Here is a 19,792-nt window from a genome sequence, read left to right as displayed (position 1 = left end):
TCACTCTGATCCCTGGAACACAATAGAGCCAGCCCCTTGCACCCATGGGCCAGGCAGCAAATAATACCCATAATGCAGCATGTCTTTGACTGCCGGAATCCCCTGTGGCCATACTTGTCCAGCTTGTAGAGGACTTTGCCAGAGACGTGATGCCAGGCAGCAGCCTATAATGCCAACTTATAGATGCCAAATTCTGGCATGAGCCACACATTACTCTTTTTCTCTCATTCAGCTTGCCTCATGGACAGCGTGGGTTGCTTTTGTGCCTTGATTCGACATGGATGTCAGCTGGTCTCGTAAAGCACCAAAGTACCATTATAATGTATATACTGTACAGTGTACTGTGATGTGTTTACACCAGCATACAGACCCTCATCTCCTCCTTCACTCTGTGGCCTTGCTTAGAATTGAGTTATTCAACGCAGCCATGCCTGTCACACACAACAATAATGTGGCAGTGAAACTCGTGGTGGCTTAGATGAAGCAGTTCTCACACAAGTAATAAGTCCCATGGTGATGCTCCCTAAATAAAAGAACAAGGCACACACGTACACAGAGAGACTGCAAAGTTTCCCCTTGCACTCCCTTGAGCTCCCATCATCTCCCCTCAAAACAGCTCTGATGAGGGAAAACTGGGAATTTACCCACAGAAATAAAAGAGCAATTACATCTTAGATTCCTCTGAATAATTCATAAGTCATTGTTTGTGGGATGCTGCGTGAACATGTGTGTTTGAAAGAAATCGGGCAATCCCTCAGAAACAACACAACTGTGCTACATTTGTGGCCTCAAAGTTGAATGCTGGGAATTTAAGAAGACTCATAAACAGCTATTGGTTTCAACTGGGTCGAGCGGTGGTGGGCAAGTACATAGCTCCACAGCGCCACCCTGTGGCAAGAACAGAGCAAATCACTGACATGGTGAGTTTGTCTTTTTTATTTAAAATATACAGAGCTACAGCAGCATTTACATCAACCTCAAAAGTATGAAAAAAATGACAATTACGATGGCAGTTTTCATACACGCACACACACAAACAGCCAGCATATTCATTCTTTGTAATGAAAGCTCACAGATAAGCATACTGCATGCAAATACAGTACATGGAAATATAGCTGGACATAACTGTGCATTGTGTGCAATGGTTTTAATGCCTTCAGGCAATTAACATCAAATCAGGACCTTGAATACCCTAATCTGCCCCAGTGGTCTGAACCTAAAGCGGTGTGTGATATAATACGTAGGCTTACATAACGTCTGTCTGTAATAAGGCTTTACAGTAACGAATATGATAACACAAGAACCCAGGGAGCGCAGAGTCGATCCCCAGCTACCCCAGGTTATATTTACTGTCTGCACTTGCTTGCTGGCATGAGGGACCACAAGTCTTGCCACATATAGCATGTGATATGTGTGTGTCCTGTCTGAGAACCCACACTGGGTCTTCTGTTTATATGACTGTTATTTATTACAGTACACCGTGATGTATTCTTGGCTCTTGACTCTGTAAATACTCCGGAGAGACTCTTAGAATAAATAATTTCACACACCTAACTCCCAATTTAGAAATATAGAAAAAAGAAACACCAGATCTTAGTCCAAGTTTGTTGACTCTGGCACACAAACTTTTTCAAAAGGGAATGATCACTGCGATTGTCAGCTGCTATCCAACATTCTCAGTCCTGCATCTCAGGAGCAGACAGCCAGTATCACAAAGTAAGGCACTCAATTTGGAGACCACTTTTAAGTGTAGAAGACTGAAAAGCCTTGTGTGTCTTTTCCTCGTGACATGAAATGCATTTTTAAAGCAGCTTGTGACTGAAAAAAATGCTTCATAAACACGAGTCTGAGGCTGTTTTTACGTTTCTTTCCCATTTCCCATTAAATAAATTTGGGGACAGGAATCTCAGGGGACATTATCAAATGCAAATGAGCGGTTAAGTTTAACAAAGCATTTGGATGAGCTAAAACATCAGGTATGAGTGTCTGCCACAGGCTTTAGGTGACATGTAGCCCAAACAGGAATCAGGCAAATTCTCATGCCGCGCCTCTTACACGGCTCTACATCAACACTCTTCGCCAGTACAGTGGTTCCCATCAAGGATCCATCCCCATCCAGCCATTCCTGATTTTGGTCCTCTCAGCTCGTCGGAGCGTGCGCTCATACTCGTCTCTTCTTCACCGTCTCATTCAGTCAGTCACACATTGATCTTCTTCAGCTGTTCATATGTGAGGAAGAACTGAATAACAGAGTAAAGGAACACAGACAAGAGGAGTGGATGTTTTTGTAGAGCAGAATGGGAGGCTGACTGAGGAGTTCTGGCTCTTTCTGTACTTCAGCTCAAAGCCTCCCTTGTTACCTCAGTCTACTCTGTTGTAACAAGTCAATAATCTCATTACATTTTTCAGGCCTGGTTGGAGTTGATGACAACCTGCCAGCACTTCTGTTCCCCCTGTAACTGTTTGGCATTTGCAGAAAGGTTTTTATAAAGTTCATTCCCCACCCTTCCCCTCTTGCTCTTACCCCCCATTGAGCCCCCCCATACGTCCTCTCTAACTGAGGTAGTAGTTGCACAAAGTTACATAAGAGACTTAGCTAGCATTAAACTAAGCGGTCCTCCGCTGGAGCATGGCTTGGATTTCAATGCGTCACTGAATGCATAACAGAATGTACAACTTTCCGCCGCTGATTTCTCCAGATCACAAGATATTGCATCACAGAGGATATATGTAAACAGACTACTGCACTAATGAGATGGTTAAAGGATACAATGATGTTCCATGGTCCCAGGCGGAGCCAGTTGGGAAAGAAACCTTTGTAGAGGGCCATGAAGCCCTCGGAGCGCCACGTCTGAAATGAAAACAAACATGTTAAAAACCCATTTTTATCTTATTATCCTCTGATGATTGTTCTAAAGTCCTCTCTAGGCAATTTTAACTGGGATTGGGAAATCACTGACATTAAGGTTTGATCCAAATATTCAACATTACAACATTATATTAAATATGAATCATCATAAAACATCATAATCAAACATAAACACACACACACAGGCAAGTCTTCATGGCAATAGGCCATCTGCATCCCATAAAGTTGTGGGACTCATGAGAGACAAATTAAAAAAAGAATAGTTAAATTTCCCAGAATACAATGATATCTTTTCGTTAGTTCCATCCTGCCTTGCACACATCTCATTAGTTCTCATTAGTTCTTGTCTCAGACTTTAAAAGCTCCCTCACAGAAGACAACTATTTTCACCGGCTGAATAGTAGCGGCCATGACGGATAAACTGATCTTTATTTGCAAAACCAGTGGAGTGCTCCTTTGATTTAGTCCACTACAAACTCAAGTGTAGTGTAACTACAAGTGTAACTAATTGTCTCCATCCCAGAACTGTGACTGACCTGCACGATACAGTCCAGTGTTCCCTGGTAGAGAGCTCCTCCTCTCTGGTTCATCATGCGTGTCCGGACTACGTCCACAGGGTTGGAGGCCAAAGCCCCCGCCAGGCCACACACAAAGCTGGACCTGGGAGACAAGACACTCGTTGAAATGATAATCTGTAGAACTTCACTTAATCTCTGGTACTAAATGGTCATTGCCGTGGTGTGTTTGCTGCCACAAATTTGCCATGTATAATTTCTTAGTTCCGCTTAAAGACATTTAAATCTGTCTTGCCCAGACAAGCAGGAGACAGCAGGAGATTCTCCAGGTGACTCGGCAAACTTACAAGAAGTGCGTGTACACGGTGTCCCCCATGTAACCCGATAGGATCAGATGCTTCTTGGTCATATCATAGACCGGTAGCTCAACCCCGACCACGATGGCTGCCCGCTGAGCTGTCAGAGAGACGCCCTGATACAGAAAGAGACAGAATGTTACAACACTGACTATTACAGAGCTGTGTCTGTGCTACCTGAAACCCTCGCAAACGGAGGTCATTTATCAATACAAGTGAAGCATTTTTTAAAGCTTTCTGTACCTTCCACAGTCCTCTTGTTCCCTCCTCTTGGTAGATGTTGATGAAGTTGCCCATCATGCTGCCCTGGATCACACTTCCCTGAGCCTGCATGCGGATCTGGAAGGGCAGACAGAGGTCATGTCCATAAACTTGAACTTGAGACAATAAAAGCATGCACAACAAGTGTGGAATGCTGTAGGTTGACCAAGCCAAGTCCGGGGTGTATTTATCAGCCTCCCATCAGAATGCAAAGTCAAAAAAAGTTAGTAGGGAACTTTGGCCAGCACAATGTCATAAAGTATTTTCTCAATCCACATTTCCAGGAATTCCCCAGCCCCTGCTTGACTTGTTTTCATTTACAATGGCTGCTGTTTACAGATCAGCTTTAGGCTGTCTGGCTTCATGATGACTTGGCGGGCACAGCCAGAACACACCGTGATGAAAACGCAATGTTCCAAACCTGCAGCCACATCCACGGGTCTGTTAACCTCTTCTTAACAGGGCAAGCGAGAAGGAGCCAGGCAAAGCCTTATTAGTGCAGATAAGCATATGGACACACACACATCATATTCATACACTCATATCGGTTACAGAACACTATGTTAAGCCTTAGAGGCTTCTGTCTATAAATAATCCACAAGTGGGGTCTTAATAGCACCTTCACTCCACTCGGCATGTGATCAAAAGAGCAGAACTACAACCAAGGAGCTGCAGTTAGAGATCTGATCTAGAAGGGCCACATTAATCCCTCCATTTTTCAAAACAACTACCTACATTAAACACAGTCCTACTCAAGACTGCCTGAGGAATCCCAGGTGCACGTGTAAAAAGTGAAAGAAGACTGCTCTGTTTTTCAGTGGAGGATTTCTGCATGACTTCCAAAGAAACTGTCAAACCTGATCTGCTGCTTTAGAGAATAACCAACCGCGACTTCATTAGGACAACAACAAGGAGAATCAACACAATCTTCATGTGTGCAAACAGCTACCTTCAGTACATCAGTGGGATTGGCGATGGAGGAGGAGATGACTCCAGAGAGAACACCACACATCACATTAGTCAGCAAGGTCTCATCTGAAAGAGGAGAAGAGTGGGAGGCAGACTGTAACTGTGAACAAGCAGCATTTGATACCATGCATCAGGCCGTCTGTTGCAGTTCATCATTACAATGCTTTACAGAGGCACAGACAATTACAATGAGCGCTTAGCTTGATAAAACGAGGAGACATATTTAGGTCACACGAACATCTGCACCTCCCCTTCAAGAGGAATGTGCCCATGTCGATGGGGGCGGGTCACTGTCTGCCCAAATATGTGCGTTAAGTGCGCGTGAGAGGGAGAAAAAGAAACTGGGACTCACCCTCTGGTCTGTCAACCAGCAGTCGCTTCAAGCTCTGGTATGTGCCAATTTTTATGGTCCCATAGGAGGCCTGGCGCAGCATGGCAGGAGCTATCCTGTAAAAGTCAGGTTTATTTTCATCACCCATTAACACAGTATCTCAGCGGACCCACAACTGTGGCTCCTGCCAAAGCCTTTAAAGACAATGAGTGGGAAAAAATCCTCCCAAAGTCTAATAAAACCGTGAGACAGGCCCCCTTCTCTGGATAGATGGGGGTGCAACAGGGTCGAGGTAAAGCTTAGTGGGACTGTGTCTGTTACAAAGAACAGGAAGTGTACAGAAAAAGAGGAAGTGTAAACATATAGAAGAAGTTGGGTTACAAACAAATACTTATGTTGTTATTACAAGGTTTGGAAGATTTGGACAAAGCAAACACACACACTGACCCTGAATACAGTGCACAGAGCCCCTCCTCTCTGCATATCCTCACTATGGCATGGAGCATGCCTCTGTAGCGGATCTCTCGGTATTTGCTGTCGCCCACTTGGCCTTGAACTTGAAGACGCGTCTTGGCCAGGTCGATTGGGAAGGTCCCTGCAACACAAACCATGAGACACTACCTTTATAAGACTGTAAGCAGAGGTTTAGCAGTAATCCACGGAGCTCGGCCTCCCCGCCGCTCCTCTCATCACTCACCGCATTCCGCTGTCACAGACGCCAGCCCGCCGAAGACAAAGGGCTTCCAGTTGACGTTAGACATTTTCTCCAGCCGTGTAGCGACTCACAGTGGAAAACCACCCAGCAGAAGCGAAGGGGGACTGATATTACAGTGTGCAGCTAATACTTTGAGCGAGCAGCGGCGTTTCAATCCCTGCCGGCGTTTCAGAAGAGTCCAGCCCCGCGTGCCCCTCCTGCTGCCGCCGGTTTTACACGAAGCCCCGCCCACCGCTGCTTCCACTGGCCGGTCCCCGCTCTCCCCGCCCACCGCCTGTTGCTTAGCAACCGTGCCAGACAGCAGAGAGGAGCTCCGAGAGCATAAAATAGGCGACATTGTTGCTCACTTTAATTACTTTTCTCCACAAAAAAACAATTTAATTACAATGTGAGGCAAAAAGTCTAAATCTGTATCAAATTTTAGAGCTTTCTCTGGTTTGAGATCACATTACTAAGGATTATTTGAAAGCAGTAACCAGTAATGAAAAGGTCAAAAGTGTCTGAAACTCATGAAAATAAACATAGTGAAGTTGTCCCACCACATAAACAAACAAATACATAAATAAATATTTATTAAAATTAATATGTATAAACCTGAAACTACTTGTAAATTCAATGCCCTGTGCTTTCCTGCCTAAAGAGGATATGAGCTCCAGATGTTGAGAGTGGGTAAAAGAAAGTTTCTGTCTTCTCAGGAAACACATTACCTATAGGAGCACAAACTGCAAGTTCACTTGCAGTGACATACTCATACAACTTACAGTACACTGTATGACCTACAGAGTATGTTTGTAGACTCATGTTTATTAGGGATGCACAATATGGATTTTTTTCTTAGCCAATTCGATAACTAATAATTACCTGCTTCTCCGATAACCGATAATTTCACAGTTCATAACCTGTAGTTTTTACACACCTGATGGTAAGAAAGGCTAAGAGGCTCATAGAGCATACGAAATATACTTTATTAATCCCCTATTGGAAAAAATTGTTCTTTTCACTCTTTTATACACACACACACACAGGCTGAAAATACACACTTCATGCACTTGTGATAATTGTGATAATAATAATTTATAATATAAATTTCCCATTGACGGCTAAAGGCTTTACTAACCTTTATGTGTTTCTCACACAGAGTGGGAGCTCTAACTCATACTTCAGTGAATTAAACCTATGTGACAAGGTAACATAAGTAACATTAAATAGACTGATTCTTCCTAAGGTTCACTTGCATCTCCTGGTCAGAAGCTTGATGCAAAATGTAGGATGTGTTCTTGGCATTTTTTATTTTCTTTATCATCTTCCCTTTGGAAATGGACAACTTTGGGTGGTGTTTGTTGGCTTTGACCCTCTTCAGATTCATCCATTTGGCAATTTCTGTAAGGACCTTGTCGTGCCTCCACCTGTATCGGCCTCGTCTAAGTGCTTTGGGACATCCAGTCAAAATGTGATTTAGGATGCAAGAAGTTGCTCCACACTGTTTCCACTTAACTGAGAGCTACTCCTATTGTTTATTGACAAAAGTGTTATTATGATCAACGATACGCAATAAAGAATTAATTAAGTTGAAGAATAAACAATAAAAAACGATAAAGGAATGAGACAAATCAAATTAAATGACAGAGAGTTACTGACAGGTTCATACAGGAGGTGTCACCAATAATCCTTGGTCATATATAAACAGCATTAGCACAGAAATAGGAATGTACATTGCATTACATATGACAGCTAATAAAAATAGACCATCTGTAAGTGTATCACGCATGTATCATGGTCCTAGCATCTTCTTCAGTCATCTCCACAATAGGCATGAGTGCAGGAGGAGTGTGAGGGCGCAGGTGGAGACCACTGACCCTGTGTGTGTCTGCCTGGTCAGCGTTAGGTTGTGATATTCAACCCTGATACCATGTGCTGAATAGGCAGAGAAATTTAGGTCAGGCACACAGATTCTTTCTTTAGGATGAACCAGGACTTACTGGAGGGAGCAGAGGTTATATGAATGGTTGAAAAAATAGTGTGTATCAGTGTCACTGAAGAACTGAGGATCCAAGAAGCTGTTTAACAAGTACAAGCTACCACTCAAACAATTTTACCAAAGGTCTGAGTGTGACACTAATAAAAAACTGTTGACAAGCATCTTCAACAACATTCCTGTCATATCACCTCAGTGTTGGAGGAGCATTACACAGTCGCCACTAAATAATGAATACAAAGACTACAGACCTTCTTTCAGGTCTTCTTAAAGCAACTTCCTTGAAGGACTATTCCCCTAACAGACACTACACTCATTGTTTAGTCAACAAGCCATTTCTTCAGTCAGTCAATACGCCTCTTTACTCTATCAATGAATCAATATGTCATTATATCATAAGGGGCAACATCCAATGCCAATACTTCATTATGTTAACAACATGCCTCATGGCATCATGTCAATGCCAGTATGTCCTCATTCTATTGTAATGTAATGTGTCATTTTGCCAATATGTCACAGTGTGCTCATGTGAATTAATATCAATACGTGTTTATGTTTACGTGGTGCTACACCTTTTGTTTAATGTGTGGATGTGGGGGTTTAAGTCTCTGAGTCTAATCAAATTGCAATAGCAAGTTTTAACAAAAAACATAGAAAAAACACAGAAAAAAAGTGGACTAATTGTAGCATTAAAGAGCAGGTTCATACAACAGTACTCATCACATTCGTCGTGCTGTTAAGACACCAAAGCAACAACACAGACTGTGGACTGTTCTCCAATGTACTGCTGACCAGAGTTATTCTAGTTTTGTGTTTTTCATCAGCTTTTATTTATATTTTGTTTTCAATTCGGTTTAGTCCCAGTTAGTTGTGGCTATGATTGTTTCAGTTTAGTTTTTATTGTTTAAAATGTTTAGTTTCAGTTTAGTTTTTTATTAGTTTTAGTATTGTCAGTGTTTTATTATAATATTGGGGGTATTTGTATTACAATACAAACATATCAACTCAAAGCATGTAGACATCCCAGTCTCAATAAACACTCCTCATGCTTGTTGTATTGACAAATGTGACCAAATATCTAAGCTTTCATTTCTTTTCCAAAGTCTAGTTTTTATTTTCATTTTAGATTAAAAACAAAAAAAATAGACCCCTAGTTTTAGTTTTTAGTTTAGTTTTAGTTAATTATAATAACCTTGCTGCTTAGACTTTTGGACATGAGTGAAATATGTGATAACTGTCACCATCGCAAGGGTTTTTCTGAAAATGTGGACAGTGTCAGACATGTTTTATGGGAGGAAGTTCCAAAGCTGCCACATATCTAAAAATAATCTTTGAACATAGTGAGATGAGAACCTGTAATTAGATCTAAACAAACACACACACAAGGAGACATCCAGTTCTTCTGTGTTCTACTGTAGTTTTATCCCACTGCCACTAGAGGTCAGAACAACACTATTGTAATACTCCTGCAACCAAGGCCTGATTATTACTGACAGCACTAACTAGCAGTGAAGGCTCTGGTGATTGTGACCCAACCTTTTATATATCACAAACAGGCTAATCAATCTTTACCTAATGAGAGGACACTATCTATACAGCTAATTATGAAACACATATGTTTGAATGGCACATACAATAGATAGTGGCTCTCTGTGGGATGTGATTTTGTGAGGATGACATGCTTGTCTGAGTGTACGTGTGCTCTGCTTATCAAAACAAATTTTCACAGGAAGAATATATTGCTTGTGTAAATACCTCCGCTCCATCTTATCTGTTTTCCATCACATTTGTCCTTCTGGTCTCAGCTTCTGGGAAGCATTGGGTCTATTCTCTCGACTGCAAGACATTCATCTAAGGCACATTTATTATGATCATATGCTAGTTGTATTGTTTGATTAATGGGTTTGCTATGGGTCAGTAACCTCAGTATTGCCATCAGTACATTATTAACGACCAAGGAGAAAGAGGAGCTGTGTGTATAATTGTGTACATTCCTGTGTGTGCGTGTGTGGGGCAAGTGCACAGACGAATGCTACACAGCATCGACAAACGGAAATAGATAAATGGAAATATTGCAGTTTTATCTGAAACCAATAAGCAGGGGGAAGTGTGGCACACCGAAAAATGGCCACATATAATGTGATTTGTCATAAGGAGCCTGAGAACAGACCTGGGATAGAAGAGGAGTGGATATCTGTGTTTGGTGGTATAGAATAAGAAAAGAGAATACAGTTGTTATTTAGGAGAAGAAGTGAGAGTGCACAGGTATATTTGTCATCTGTTTGATCTGTGTAGGCCTAGAAGCACATTATCTACAGAAATATTTGTTTTATTATTGTGGAAAAAGGCTGTACTGCTTACTAAAGCGAGGCATACATGAGAAAATTTGTATGACTGCTGCTTTCATATGTTCACGACACTATACACACGTAAAAATCCCACCCACACACTCATTGATTGTGTTATCCCCTCGCACAAAGTACATTGTGCTGTTATTGTGTCAGCTAAATAGGGAGCACTTGTTTTGTGCTCACTTTGAGTGACTGCGAGAACATCGTACTAATGTCACTGAGCATCACTTGACTCGTGTTTTACACCAGCAAATCTCTGCAGAAAAATGTGTGTGTGTGCATGTGTGTGTACAGTAAGCGTTACTGTAAGATATAGACAGTAAGTTAAGTCAACACAGTACATGTGTGACAGAGGATGTAGCCTATGTGGACTCAATTAGATACAGTATGCAGTTACATAACCCTACACTAACTGTAGGAAACACCCCTATAGCCAACCCACACAGTCCTAAAGAAATAGTTTAACATTTTGGGATTTTATACACTTTCATGCCAAGAAGATTAGTACCACTCTAATTCCTGTATGCTAATTTTAAAGCTACAGCCAGCAGCTGGCCAACTCAGTTCAGCACAAAGACTGGAGACAGAGGGAAACAGCCTGTCTCTATCCAAAGGTAATCCACCTACCACCAACCAAAGCTCACAAATTAACATGTTATATCTTCATTGTTTAAAACCACTAAGTTTGTACACTCTCATGTCTGTCCGTTAAATATTAAACAGCCAGAAGACGGTTCCCTTAGTTTAGCAAAAAGTAATTTGTTGTTGTTACACAAATAGAGATGTAACATGTTGATTAATGAGCTTTAGAGGTAACAATGTTCTCTTTTCAACTTTTGGTATGAAAGTGAATACGCACATTTCCCAAAATGTACAACTATTCCTTTAAGCTCATGAGGCAGAAATACACAGTGTGACTCCTATGGAAGTCAAGGGGGTATTAAGGCACAAGCTGCCTTTTCATGCTGAAGGGTTTAAACACCCACACATGTCCTAGATAGAGGAAACCACATCTTTTCTTTTGTTTCTTTCCCTCTTTTTCCTCCATGAAATACATACGCTTAATGCCATTTTAGTGAGGATGATGCAAAAAACGGTTGAAAAATCCTAATTGCATCCAGTAATTGTAGATGTACTGTAATGACTAAATGTAATGTGCTTTCATAGGCTTCTCACCAAACATACTGATTATCCAAGTTTTTGCAGATTTATTTTTTTAATTTATTGTAGAAATTAGAATAAATTATCTCCCTTTTTTTAATACAGCATTAAATTGGAACCTCCAACATTAAAATAATTGTGTTTCCTAAATTAAAATAATTATTTGCAGAGGATAATCAGTGCAAGGTGAGAGTACACTGATGAACACTGTCTCACACACACACACACACACACATATACATGCGCGCACTGGTTTTGTTTTGGTCCTTCTCTTTGTGGTGTATTTTTACCCCGTCCTCAGGGCAGCACTGAACTTAATGGGAAGTGAAGGCTTGTCCACTATGGTTAGTGTGTGTGTGTGTGTGTGTGTGTGTGTGTGTGTGTCCTAGTTGTTTACCATGCCCCCTCTCACTCTTCTCCTCACACCCTACAGCTCTGAGACCGTGGACTCATCACTATGACAATGAATGTGACATGCTGCATTCTGATTGGCCGGGCCTGAGCTGCGCTCCTCCAATCTCCATCCAGACTGGATTCGAGAGGTGAGCCTCGGTTATACAAAACCCTCACATCATGGTGACGCAAAATTAACAGTGTTTTTCCAGACCTATATTTCTACAGTCACATTCATTCCCATAAATCCACGCTCTGGATTTTCATTCTGACACCATATAAGGAATTCTCATAAGACGTCATCACAAATCCCCCACTGACACTCCACCTGTTAATCTTCCTGCTGCCAGATACGATTCTTATGTAACTCCTATACAGTACAACACCTGAACACCTGCAAAAGTATGCAACTGTGTGTGTGCTTGTGTGTATGATTACCTTGGTTTGAGCTTCCTGGTTGTCCACTAAGCACCCAGCCTCCTCAAGGTTACTGCTGTGTCAGCAGGATTCCCGTATCAAGGCCTCCAAAGAGCTGAAGATGGAAGGTTATTCAGTGATGGAAAATTCTCTAAAAGTGGTTAAATTGGAGGAATTGTCAAAAACTTAGATGAACGCTTGTCAAGGTCATTGATGGTGACCTTAACCCTGAGCTTATTACCAGTAAGCTGACATGCTCTATCTTGAACCGAAAAGAAGCGAGTTTATGACTATGGGTCAGCAGTAGGAGTCTGTGTGGAAAGAGACTAAAAACTTTGCTAAGATGCACATGAGCAAGGCACTTGGAAATCCTTGGACAGTTAAGATAGGTCAGTAACAACATGATGGATTTACATTTTCCGGATAAAAAGAGAGCTGATATTCTAAGGTCATCACTGGGCAACAATTACTATGAAGCTTTTGCACACCAGAAAATAAGATCAAAATCTCTGAATGTGAAAGAACCAAAAATATTCCCCTGTTTAATTCAGTTGAATTTTTACTGATGAGTGTCTGAGGGGCTGAATAAAGCACAACTGACTGAAAGTGTACAGAATTCACACAGAGAAAGAGTTGAAAACAAGAAGAACAAGGTATAACAGGAAGAAGTTGTGGACAAAGCAACAGGGCTAATTGTCACTTCAGTTGAATGTTTGAGCTTCACTGTGCAAAATGATGAGTTTGACACTAGAAGAGTGTTTTCACCTTCATCTGCTGAGTCTGTGCTAACCTTTTATTTGAGTCCAATGTGTCCAAACTTATACAGGTGTGATGAGGAAAGGTGGAGCCTTCAGTGTACATATACCGAAAATTGACTTTTCAGTGAAGTATGAGATAACTCCCAGTTGTGTGCACATATACGTGCTGTACCTGCTGTACAGTTTATGTTTTACTTCATTCTGGTCTTTGAAACAAAAATTGAACAAAGAAACACCTTTGTACTTTTTAAATTTACATTTATATAGATTATTTTCTGTTCTATATTATCTCCCTATTAAAGAGCAAGAAGGTTAAAAATTATAATCGACCACAAAAAAACCATTAAATTTCTAGGAGCAATGATATTTCTAAATCAATTCAATAGTCTGTACATTTAGTATATACATACAATTAAATAAATAAGTAAAATAAATACATTTTTGATCAAACTTTTCTGTAAACCATTTACAATTAAATTGCACATTTTTGCAGAGGTAATAAAATGCTATATGGCCAAAGCAAAGGAGATCTGTGGTTTTTACATCCTGATGCTTTTCTGATGTAGACACAGAGGCAGATTTTTATTTTGTTCTCACTGAAAAGTCAAAAGCACTTTGCAGAAATGACTCAACACGTCTCAAATAAAATCTTAGAATCTCAGAAATACAGTAAAGCAAATAAAATATAAAAAAAAAAAAAAAAACATTTGCCAAAGATCAAGTCAAGATAACCCACTCTTGACAGACTGTGAAAGTGTCACAATGCAATCCTGGACTGTGTGTGTCTGTAAAGGTGAAGTTGTAAAGGTGTGTGAGAGTTGAAATGTAAGACCTTGCCATAGACTAGGACAAAGAGGACCATGGGGGACAGTTTAAACTCATCTTGGGTTCAGAAGGCCCATAATTCCGAGTGACGCCTCTGGGTGCATTTATAATAATATCTAACACTCCTCTACTCCGTTTAGGTCTGTATTTGCAGCCATTAACCCAATGTATGTATCCTCTTCTCCCACACTCCCACACTCGGCTTCCTAATAGCTTGGATTAGCCACTGCTTTAATAGACTCATCCATCTCCTCTGTTTATTCACTAGTTTTCCTCGCACACACATACACACTCTCTCGTCCTCTTTCTTCCTCCATCTCTTTCTGCTCATGGGCAATTACACAAACAAATACAGTTTGTTTTCCTCTCAGTCTGACTGCTAGGCAAATGAATGGATTTAGCAGGTAATTACGTTTTTAGTTTAAGGTCAGTTGTTGTATTATATTATTGCTGAGAAAAGGTGAAGTCACAGTGTCACTCCTTCAATTTGCACAGTACATTAGCCATGCAGATTTATGTAAATTCCTGCCACAGAGTTTGCCTTCTGATTGGCCAGAGCTTTACGCCCCTGTCAGGCAGACTCAGAGCTTAAATTCAAATTTGCATAGCTTGACAGGAAGCAAAAAAAAAAGGGGAGCCAGAGAGGAATGGTTCTTTGTCAGCTGACATCGGCGGGTTGGCAGTCGTCAGACATACGTAAGACACCCACGCATGATTCAGATAAAAACATGTATGGGTAGCACGAGCTTTGTGTCGCTACCATGTCTTCTGAAGGGCAAATAAAGGACGAGCTTCCTGAATTTTTCTGTTTTGTTCAATTCTAGATGTAAAGACTTGTCCAAAACATTTAAAATGTTCATTCTAAAATGAAATCCAAAGCCATGTGTAATTTTATTTTGGTTTCCACTTAAACAAGAGTTTGTGTTCACGTTCCTAGAGTCGACCCCCATTCAGGCCTTTCAAAATAAGACCCTCTGCTTTGGGGAAAATGTGTTCTCCACCAATCAGTGTAAAAAACTATATGCCAGCCAGCTGAAGGCTGCAGCCTATATATGTGTGTGCGTGTCTACATGCTGTTTATTGATTAGCTGCCATTTGACTAAACCAGCCTGAACATACAGGCAAACTGAAGCAGCTGGGATCACACACACACACCCGTACATTCATGTGTTTTTAAACCAAATTACATGTTTGACCTAGTGTTACTGTAGGCGATGACGTGGACGCCACTCACGTGCACCCTTCAACTTTCAACTGTCACCCACCCACTGGTTCCCTCCTCCTCCTCCTCCTCTCTCCTCTCCTCCTCCTCCCCGCGTGCCGACCCTCGCGTCCACATCCCTCTCTTCCGTCGTGTTTTCTTCCTTTGCTTGATTCCCTGAAGGGAGGAAGATTCCTCTTATCCAGCTCCACAACCAGATGCAGCACTGTGGTGGTGTGTGGTGTGTGTGTGTGTTGTGTTGTGTGTGCATGTGTGGTGAGGATAATCCCTTGCCGTCGCTTTATGGCTCAGCCATATCCCGGTTTTTTGGTGGAGCTGAAATGACTTGGTGGTTATTTTAAGAATGGCCCTGTTTCATTCAGCATTTTAAAGGTTGTGTCTTTTAAATGGCACAACAGTGATTACAACGTGAAACATCTTAGAGTGGCATTTCAGAAAATGTATTATAGTCTTTAAACTAAAAACTTTAAAAGTCTTTAACTTGCAGTTAATCAGTTTGTATTTGCATCAGTTGACTGTATTAGACTATCAGTGTGTGTGTGTCTGTGTGTGTGGTGGTGTATAGTATAAGTGATCGAGCTTGAGCTTGTTAAGAGTGTTAGTGTCAAGTTCAGTCCATTCTGTTTTTACCTGCTGCTTTCCTCATCCAATATGCCTGATACCCTCTATGGTATGATCATGTGGCGTGTGTGGTTGGGTGGTGTTGTGTGTGTGGTGTGGTTGGTGTGTTGTGTGTGTGTGTGTGTGGGTGTTCATTCCAGCAAAAGTCACCACAGTCCACCTGCAACCATGAAAATCCACACTTCCCACTTCATTATGGGATGATTTCACATGACCAATCACCACTGTCATCAAGATCTAAAGTCAACATCCATTGGCTGCTGATGCGGAGCTGGTTTTTGATTCATTCCTCCATTCACCGTCTCAGCCATGATCACATGGTGTGTGTGTGTGTATGTGTGTGCAGCCCTATTGCCAAAATTGAGAAAAAGAAAAACTCTCCCTGCTGTAGTTGCCATAGTAACCAGCGATTCGCTGCATCTGGCAAATTATAGGGTTGTATTGAAGGGCGAGAGGGTGCGTGTGTATTGCCGTATGCGTTACCGTGTGTGTTTGTGTGTGTGTGTGATTGTAGGAGAGTGCGAACTTCTCCTGCATACAAAAACTGATGTTCAGGTGAAAATGAAAGGCAGAAATGGATGATCGATTAGCATTTTGCAGCCAATCGATATCAGATAAAACAGCCCTCACACACACACACACACCAGACAAAGAGACACAACCTGGGTCATTAATACCAGTTATTAGGCTCTAAAACACAGAGAGACAAGGCCAGCTCTCTATCCTGATGTTTTATGATTTTGTTTTGGAGGAATGAATGAGATAGGGGCAGAAGGTGTTGTCTCCAGTGACCTTGCAATAACCTCTCATCTCCATCAGTGATGAAGGGTGTTCAGGTATGAAGAGTGAGGGTGCAGTGGGGTTCAGTTCCCATGAGGGCATGTTGGGGGACACACGGCACCCTCCTTGCTCCTCCGGTCAAGAGGAAATAATTGTTCCCTTCCAGCCATTTTAGCAGGAAGCAGCACTGGTCGATGGACAGAATACACCAGAGTACATCTACCAACACACACACTTTCAAGATGAGAAACTGTATTTTATGTTTAATGATATCCTCAGTAATTATGTTTTTCAAGAAGCTGAACCAGAGTTTACAGTAATTTATTCATCACAATATATTTCAGTGTAAAAATCTCTTGTAGGTATTGTATTTCCCAATATCAAAATACTCCATTACAGGTCTTGCATCTTGTTCCACATGTTACGGTTTAGAAGCAATTTACACCTTTATTGTAGTACCAAAGTTTTATTTTGCCTGTTCTTTATATGTCTTATCTGATTTGTTTATTTCCCTTGTTGTTTTCTTAAATGCCCCACACACATTCATCTCTACTTTTATATACCTTGTTTTATGTAATTGAAGATAATATCTAGAGCGAGTCTTTGGTTTGTGACTTCTGGGCTACTGTAGAAACATGGCGGTACATGGCAGACTACACAAGCCCCCAGGAAGAGTACTGGACTTTGAAGCCAATTCGACATAGTGATTGAACTGTTTACAGCAATGGTGTCTGTTATGTGATGCACACTGGCCCAAAAATACATTTTACCTTAAGGTTACACTGGGAAAGAAGCAAAAATGACTAATTTCACTATCAGAATTTGATCCATTCAGTCTGATAACATTCTAAAGTCTAGAAGACAAGATTAAATTATTTATCACCATTCAAGTTAAAGGAGGGCTAAACCAGAAGTTAGCCAGCTCGCCCAGAGGAAGTCTCTAGTGCAGTATGTATTCATCCAGGTAATTCCTTTGCAGCAGGAAGTGTCTATTTTGGCTTAATGCACCGCTGAGCAGCTTTCATAGGAATGAACGGAGCACAACCTCCAACACTGCATCTAGTTCTCTTATTCACCCATGGGACTACATGGAAGGGCGATTTGTGGCCTCTTGATATAAAAGGCTCATTCTAAGGTAACAAAAACATAACGATTCTTCTATTCAGTTAATTATACACTAATGAAAACATTGTTATGAATATTATATTCAATTTCTGCTAGTAGATCCTCCTAAATGCTCCACTATGTTCACCAGTTGCTAACTTTGTTTGCTGTTACTTGTTGCTGTTGCAGTGGGTTCTTAGAGCTTTTTTTTTTTTTTTACTGAAAACACCTAGAAACAATGCTGATAAACGGTGAGAGTAAACCAAAACATAACAGCAGGCCATAAAACCGAAAGACACTAAAACACTTTGCAGAGCTGAATGCCCGCTACAAAGTTGGGTTATAATTCTCTGCGGATTCATCACTATTGATGGTAGTCATCGGCTTGTCATATAAAAATACTGATGAATGCAGTCTTTAGTGCAATAACTTAGTTACTTCCCCCCATTCACACAAACACAATTAAATACAAAGAGACACCAACACCTACAATATAACTGATGTGAAAGACCTCTGGTACATCACACTGGGTCTCTGTTTCTCTGCGAATATCCAATAATTTCACTGGGATTTGTTTGCCAGCTTTCTGCAAACCAATAATCATCCTAGCAGAGGGACATTTAAACTACCTTACTTGGTGTTTTGCCCCTATAAATTAATTAATGGGATCACCTCCAAAGTATCTCAAAGTGAAGTGCCTGTCCTGATTGAATTATAGAATATATCTTGAGATCATCTCTGATTTAAACTCAACACAACTGATGACGATGTTTGTGGTACACCTACAAACCGGAGACAGTGAATGTACAGTATGCATGATATAAGCAACACAGCCAGCATTTTCACAGGGCATAAACAGAACAGAGATCACCCTTGCCTAGTGGCTGCAAGCACTGCTCTATAAATCACGTAGGTAAATGGTCTGTGTTTAAGGTTTAACCACTGCCCATTAGGGAGTCATGTATGGCTGTCAGCATGGTCTTTATTGGGAACATTAAGCTATTTATAAAAACACATTGGTGTTACAGTGTGAGAATGTTTTCCCTCCTCTTCACCGGACAGCATCTAGACTCCTCTTTACCCCCCAGGATGATGAACCAGACTTTGACATCTTTATTTTTTACTGTACTTTCAATTAACTGAGCAAAGGAAGAGACATTGGCAGCTCTCTTGGGAGAGAGGAGGACAAGGAGGAGGTGGGAGAAAAGGGAAAATGGAGGGGAGAAATAAGAAGTAAAGGGAGATGTGAGATGGTCAGGAGATGAAGGAAAGATGGAGAAGAGGAAGAAAACAGGAAGAGGAAGCTGAATGATGGATGGATGTTTGTTTGTGTGTTTGTGTGTCTGTGCGAGCGAGGAGAGAGGTATACACAGAGAGAGAGAGAGAGAGAGAGAGAGAGAGAGGTGTGTGAGGGCACCATTAAAGCCTTGTACTATAAATCTCTGACAGTGCGTGTGTGTGTGGAGATAACAGAGGGATGTCTCTCTCCATTCTGGTTCTGTCAGAGTGATATATGCATCCCTTTCTTCCTCCGTGTGAAATATTAGAGGGGGGCCCTGTGTGTGATCTCAGCCAGCATGTGGCCAACATGTCTGGTAATTCCTCACCTCTTATCAGCGCTCACATGAGGTATTGTAGGTGGGAGACTTGTGGCCGGCCGGGAAAAGAGGCAAAATGACCCAGAAACACACTCACACACATACAGATGACCAGAAAACACACAAAAATGAAAGAAAGCTGGAGACAAGGGAGAAGCAGGCAACAGCTGACAGTGACAGCTTTCTTGATCGAGGGCTGCGAGCTTGACAGGTGTGATTGATCACATAATGGCAAGCACATTTCAGCGCTCTGCTCTTCATTTAGCTGACAGCATTTTCTTTATGGCTCCTTGTGTTATGGTATCATAATCATACCAGTGCCGCTGGAGCACCCGAGGAATAAATCTTTATAACCCCCCCCACCACCACCACCACCACCACCACCACATGATGCACCAGGAGATGCTGCTCAGGCCTCTCTGTCTACTTTACACTGTTTCAAATGGCTGCTTCGGCTGTCACTCAAATTACCTCATCGTTCAACTGCGTCATGGACGGAGGAGAGAATGTGTTTCTCTGCAGGTGCCACCTTGCCATCTCACCTGTCAGCCTGCAGGGACTGGTAACTCTG

General features: G+C 41.5%; 1 protein-coding gene across 1 annotated transcript; it reads right to left on the bottom strand.

The window, feature by feature from the left end:
• Window positions 1–918: 918 nt before the first annotated feature.
• LOC118334328 (kidney mitochondrial carrier protein 1) lies at window positions 919–6,207 on the bottom strand. The gene is made up of 9 exons (XM_035670209.1): window positions 5,999–6,207; window positions 5,749–5,896; window positions 5,323–5,417; window positions 4,951–5,036; window positions 3,984–4,079; window positions 3,732–3,856; window positions 3,406–3,529; window positions 2,771–2,851; window positions 919–2,240 (listed from the first exon to the last, which is right to left on the bottom strand). The coding sequence occupies exons 1-9, from the start codon at window positions 6,060–6,062 to the stop codon at window positions 2,199–2,201; spliced, it is 861 nt and encodes a 286-aa protein (XP_035526102.1). The 5' UTR covers window positions 6,063–6,207; the 3' UTR covers window positions 919–2,198.
• Window positions 6,208–19,792: the final 13,585 nt, after the last annotated feature.

The sequence above is a fragment of the Morone saxatilis genome, unplaced genomic scaffold (assembly GCF_004916995.1).
Source record: "Morone saxatilis isolate NCDOM2014 unplaced genomic scaffold, NCSU_SB_2.0 Contig23, whole genome shotgun sequence".
Lineage (NCBI taxonomy): Eukaryota > Metazoa > Chordata > Actinopteri > Moronidae > Morone > Morone saxatilis.
Note: the sequence above shows the minus strand (reverse complement) of the source record. Positions and strands in the feature narration are given on the sequence as shown.

Coding starts and splice junctions, on each gene's coding strand:
- LOC118334328 (XM_035670209.1), bottom strand. CDS start 6,062: ATGTCTAACGTCAACTGGAAGCCCTTTGTCTTCGGCGGGCTGGCGTCT. Junction 2,852..3,405: donor CACTGGACTGTATCGTGCAG/GTCAGTCACAGT, acceptor TTTTCATTTCAG/ACGTGGCGCTCCGAGGGCTT. Junction 2,241..2,770: donor TGGGACCATGGAACATCATT/GTATCCTTTAAC, acceptor TCTGTTATTCAG/TTCTTCCTCACATATGAACA.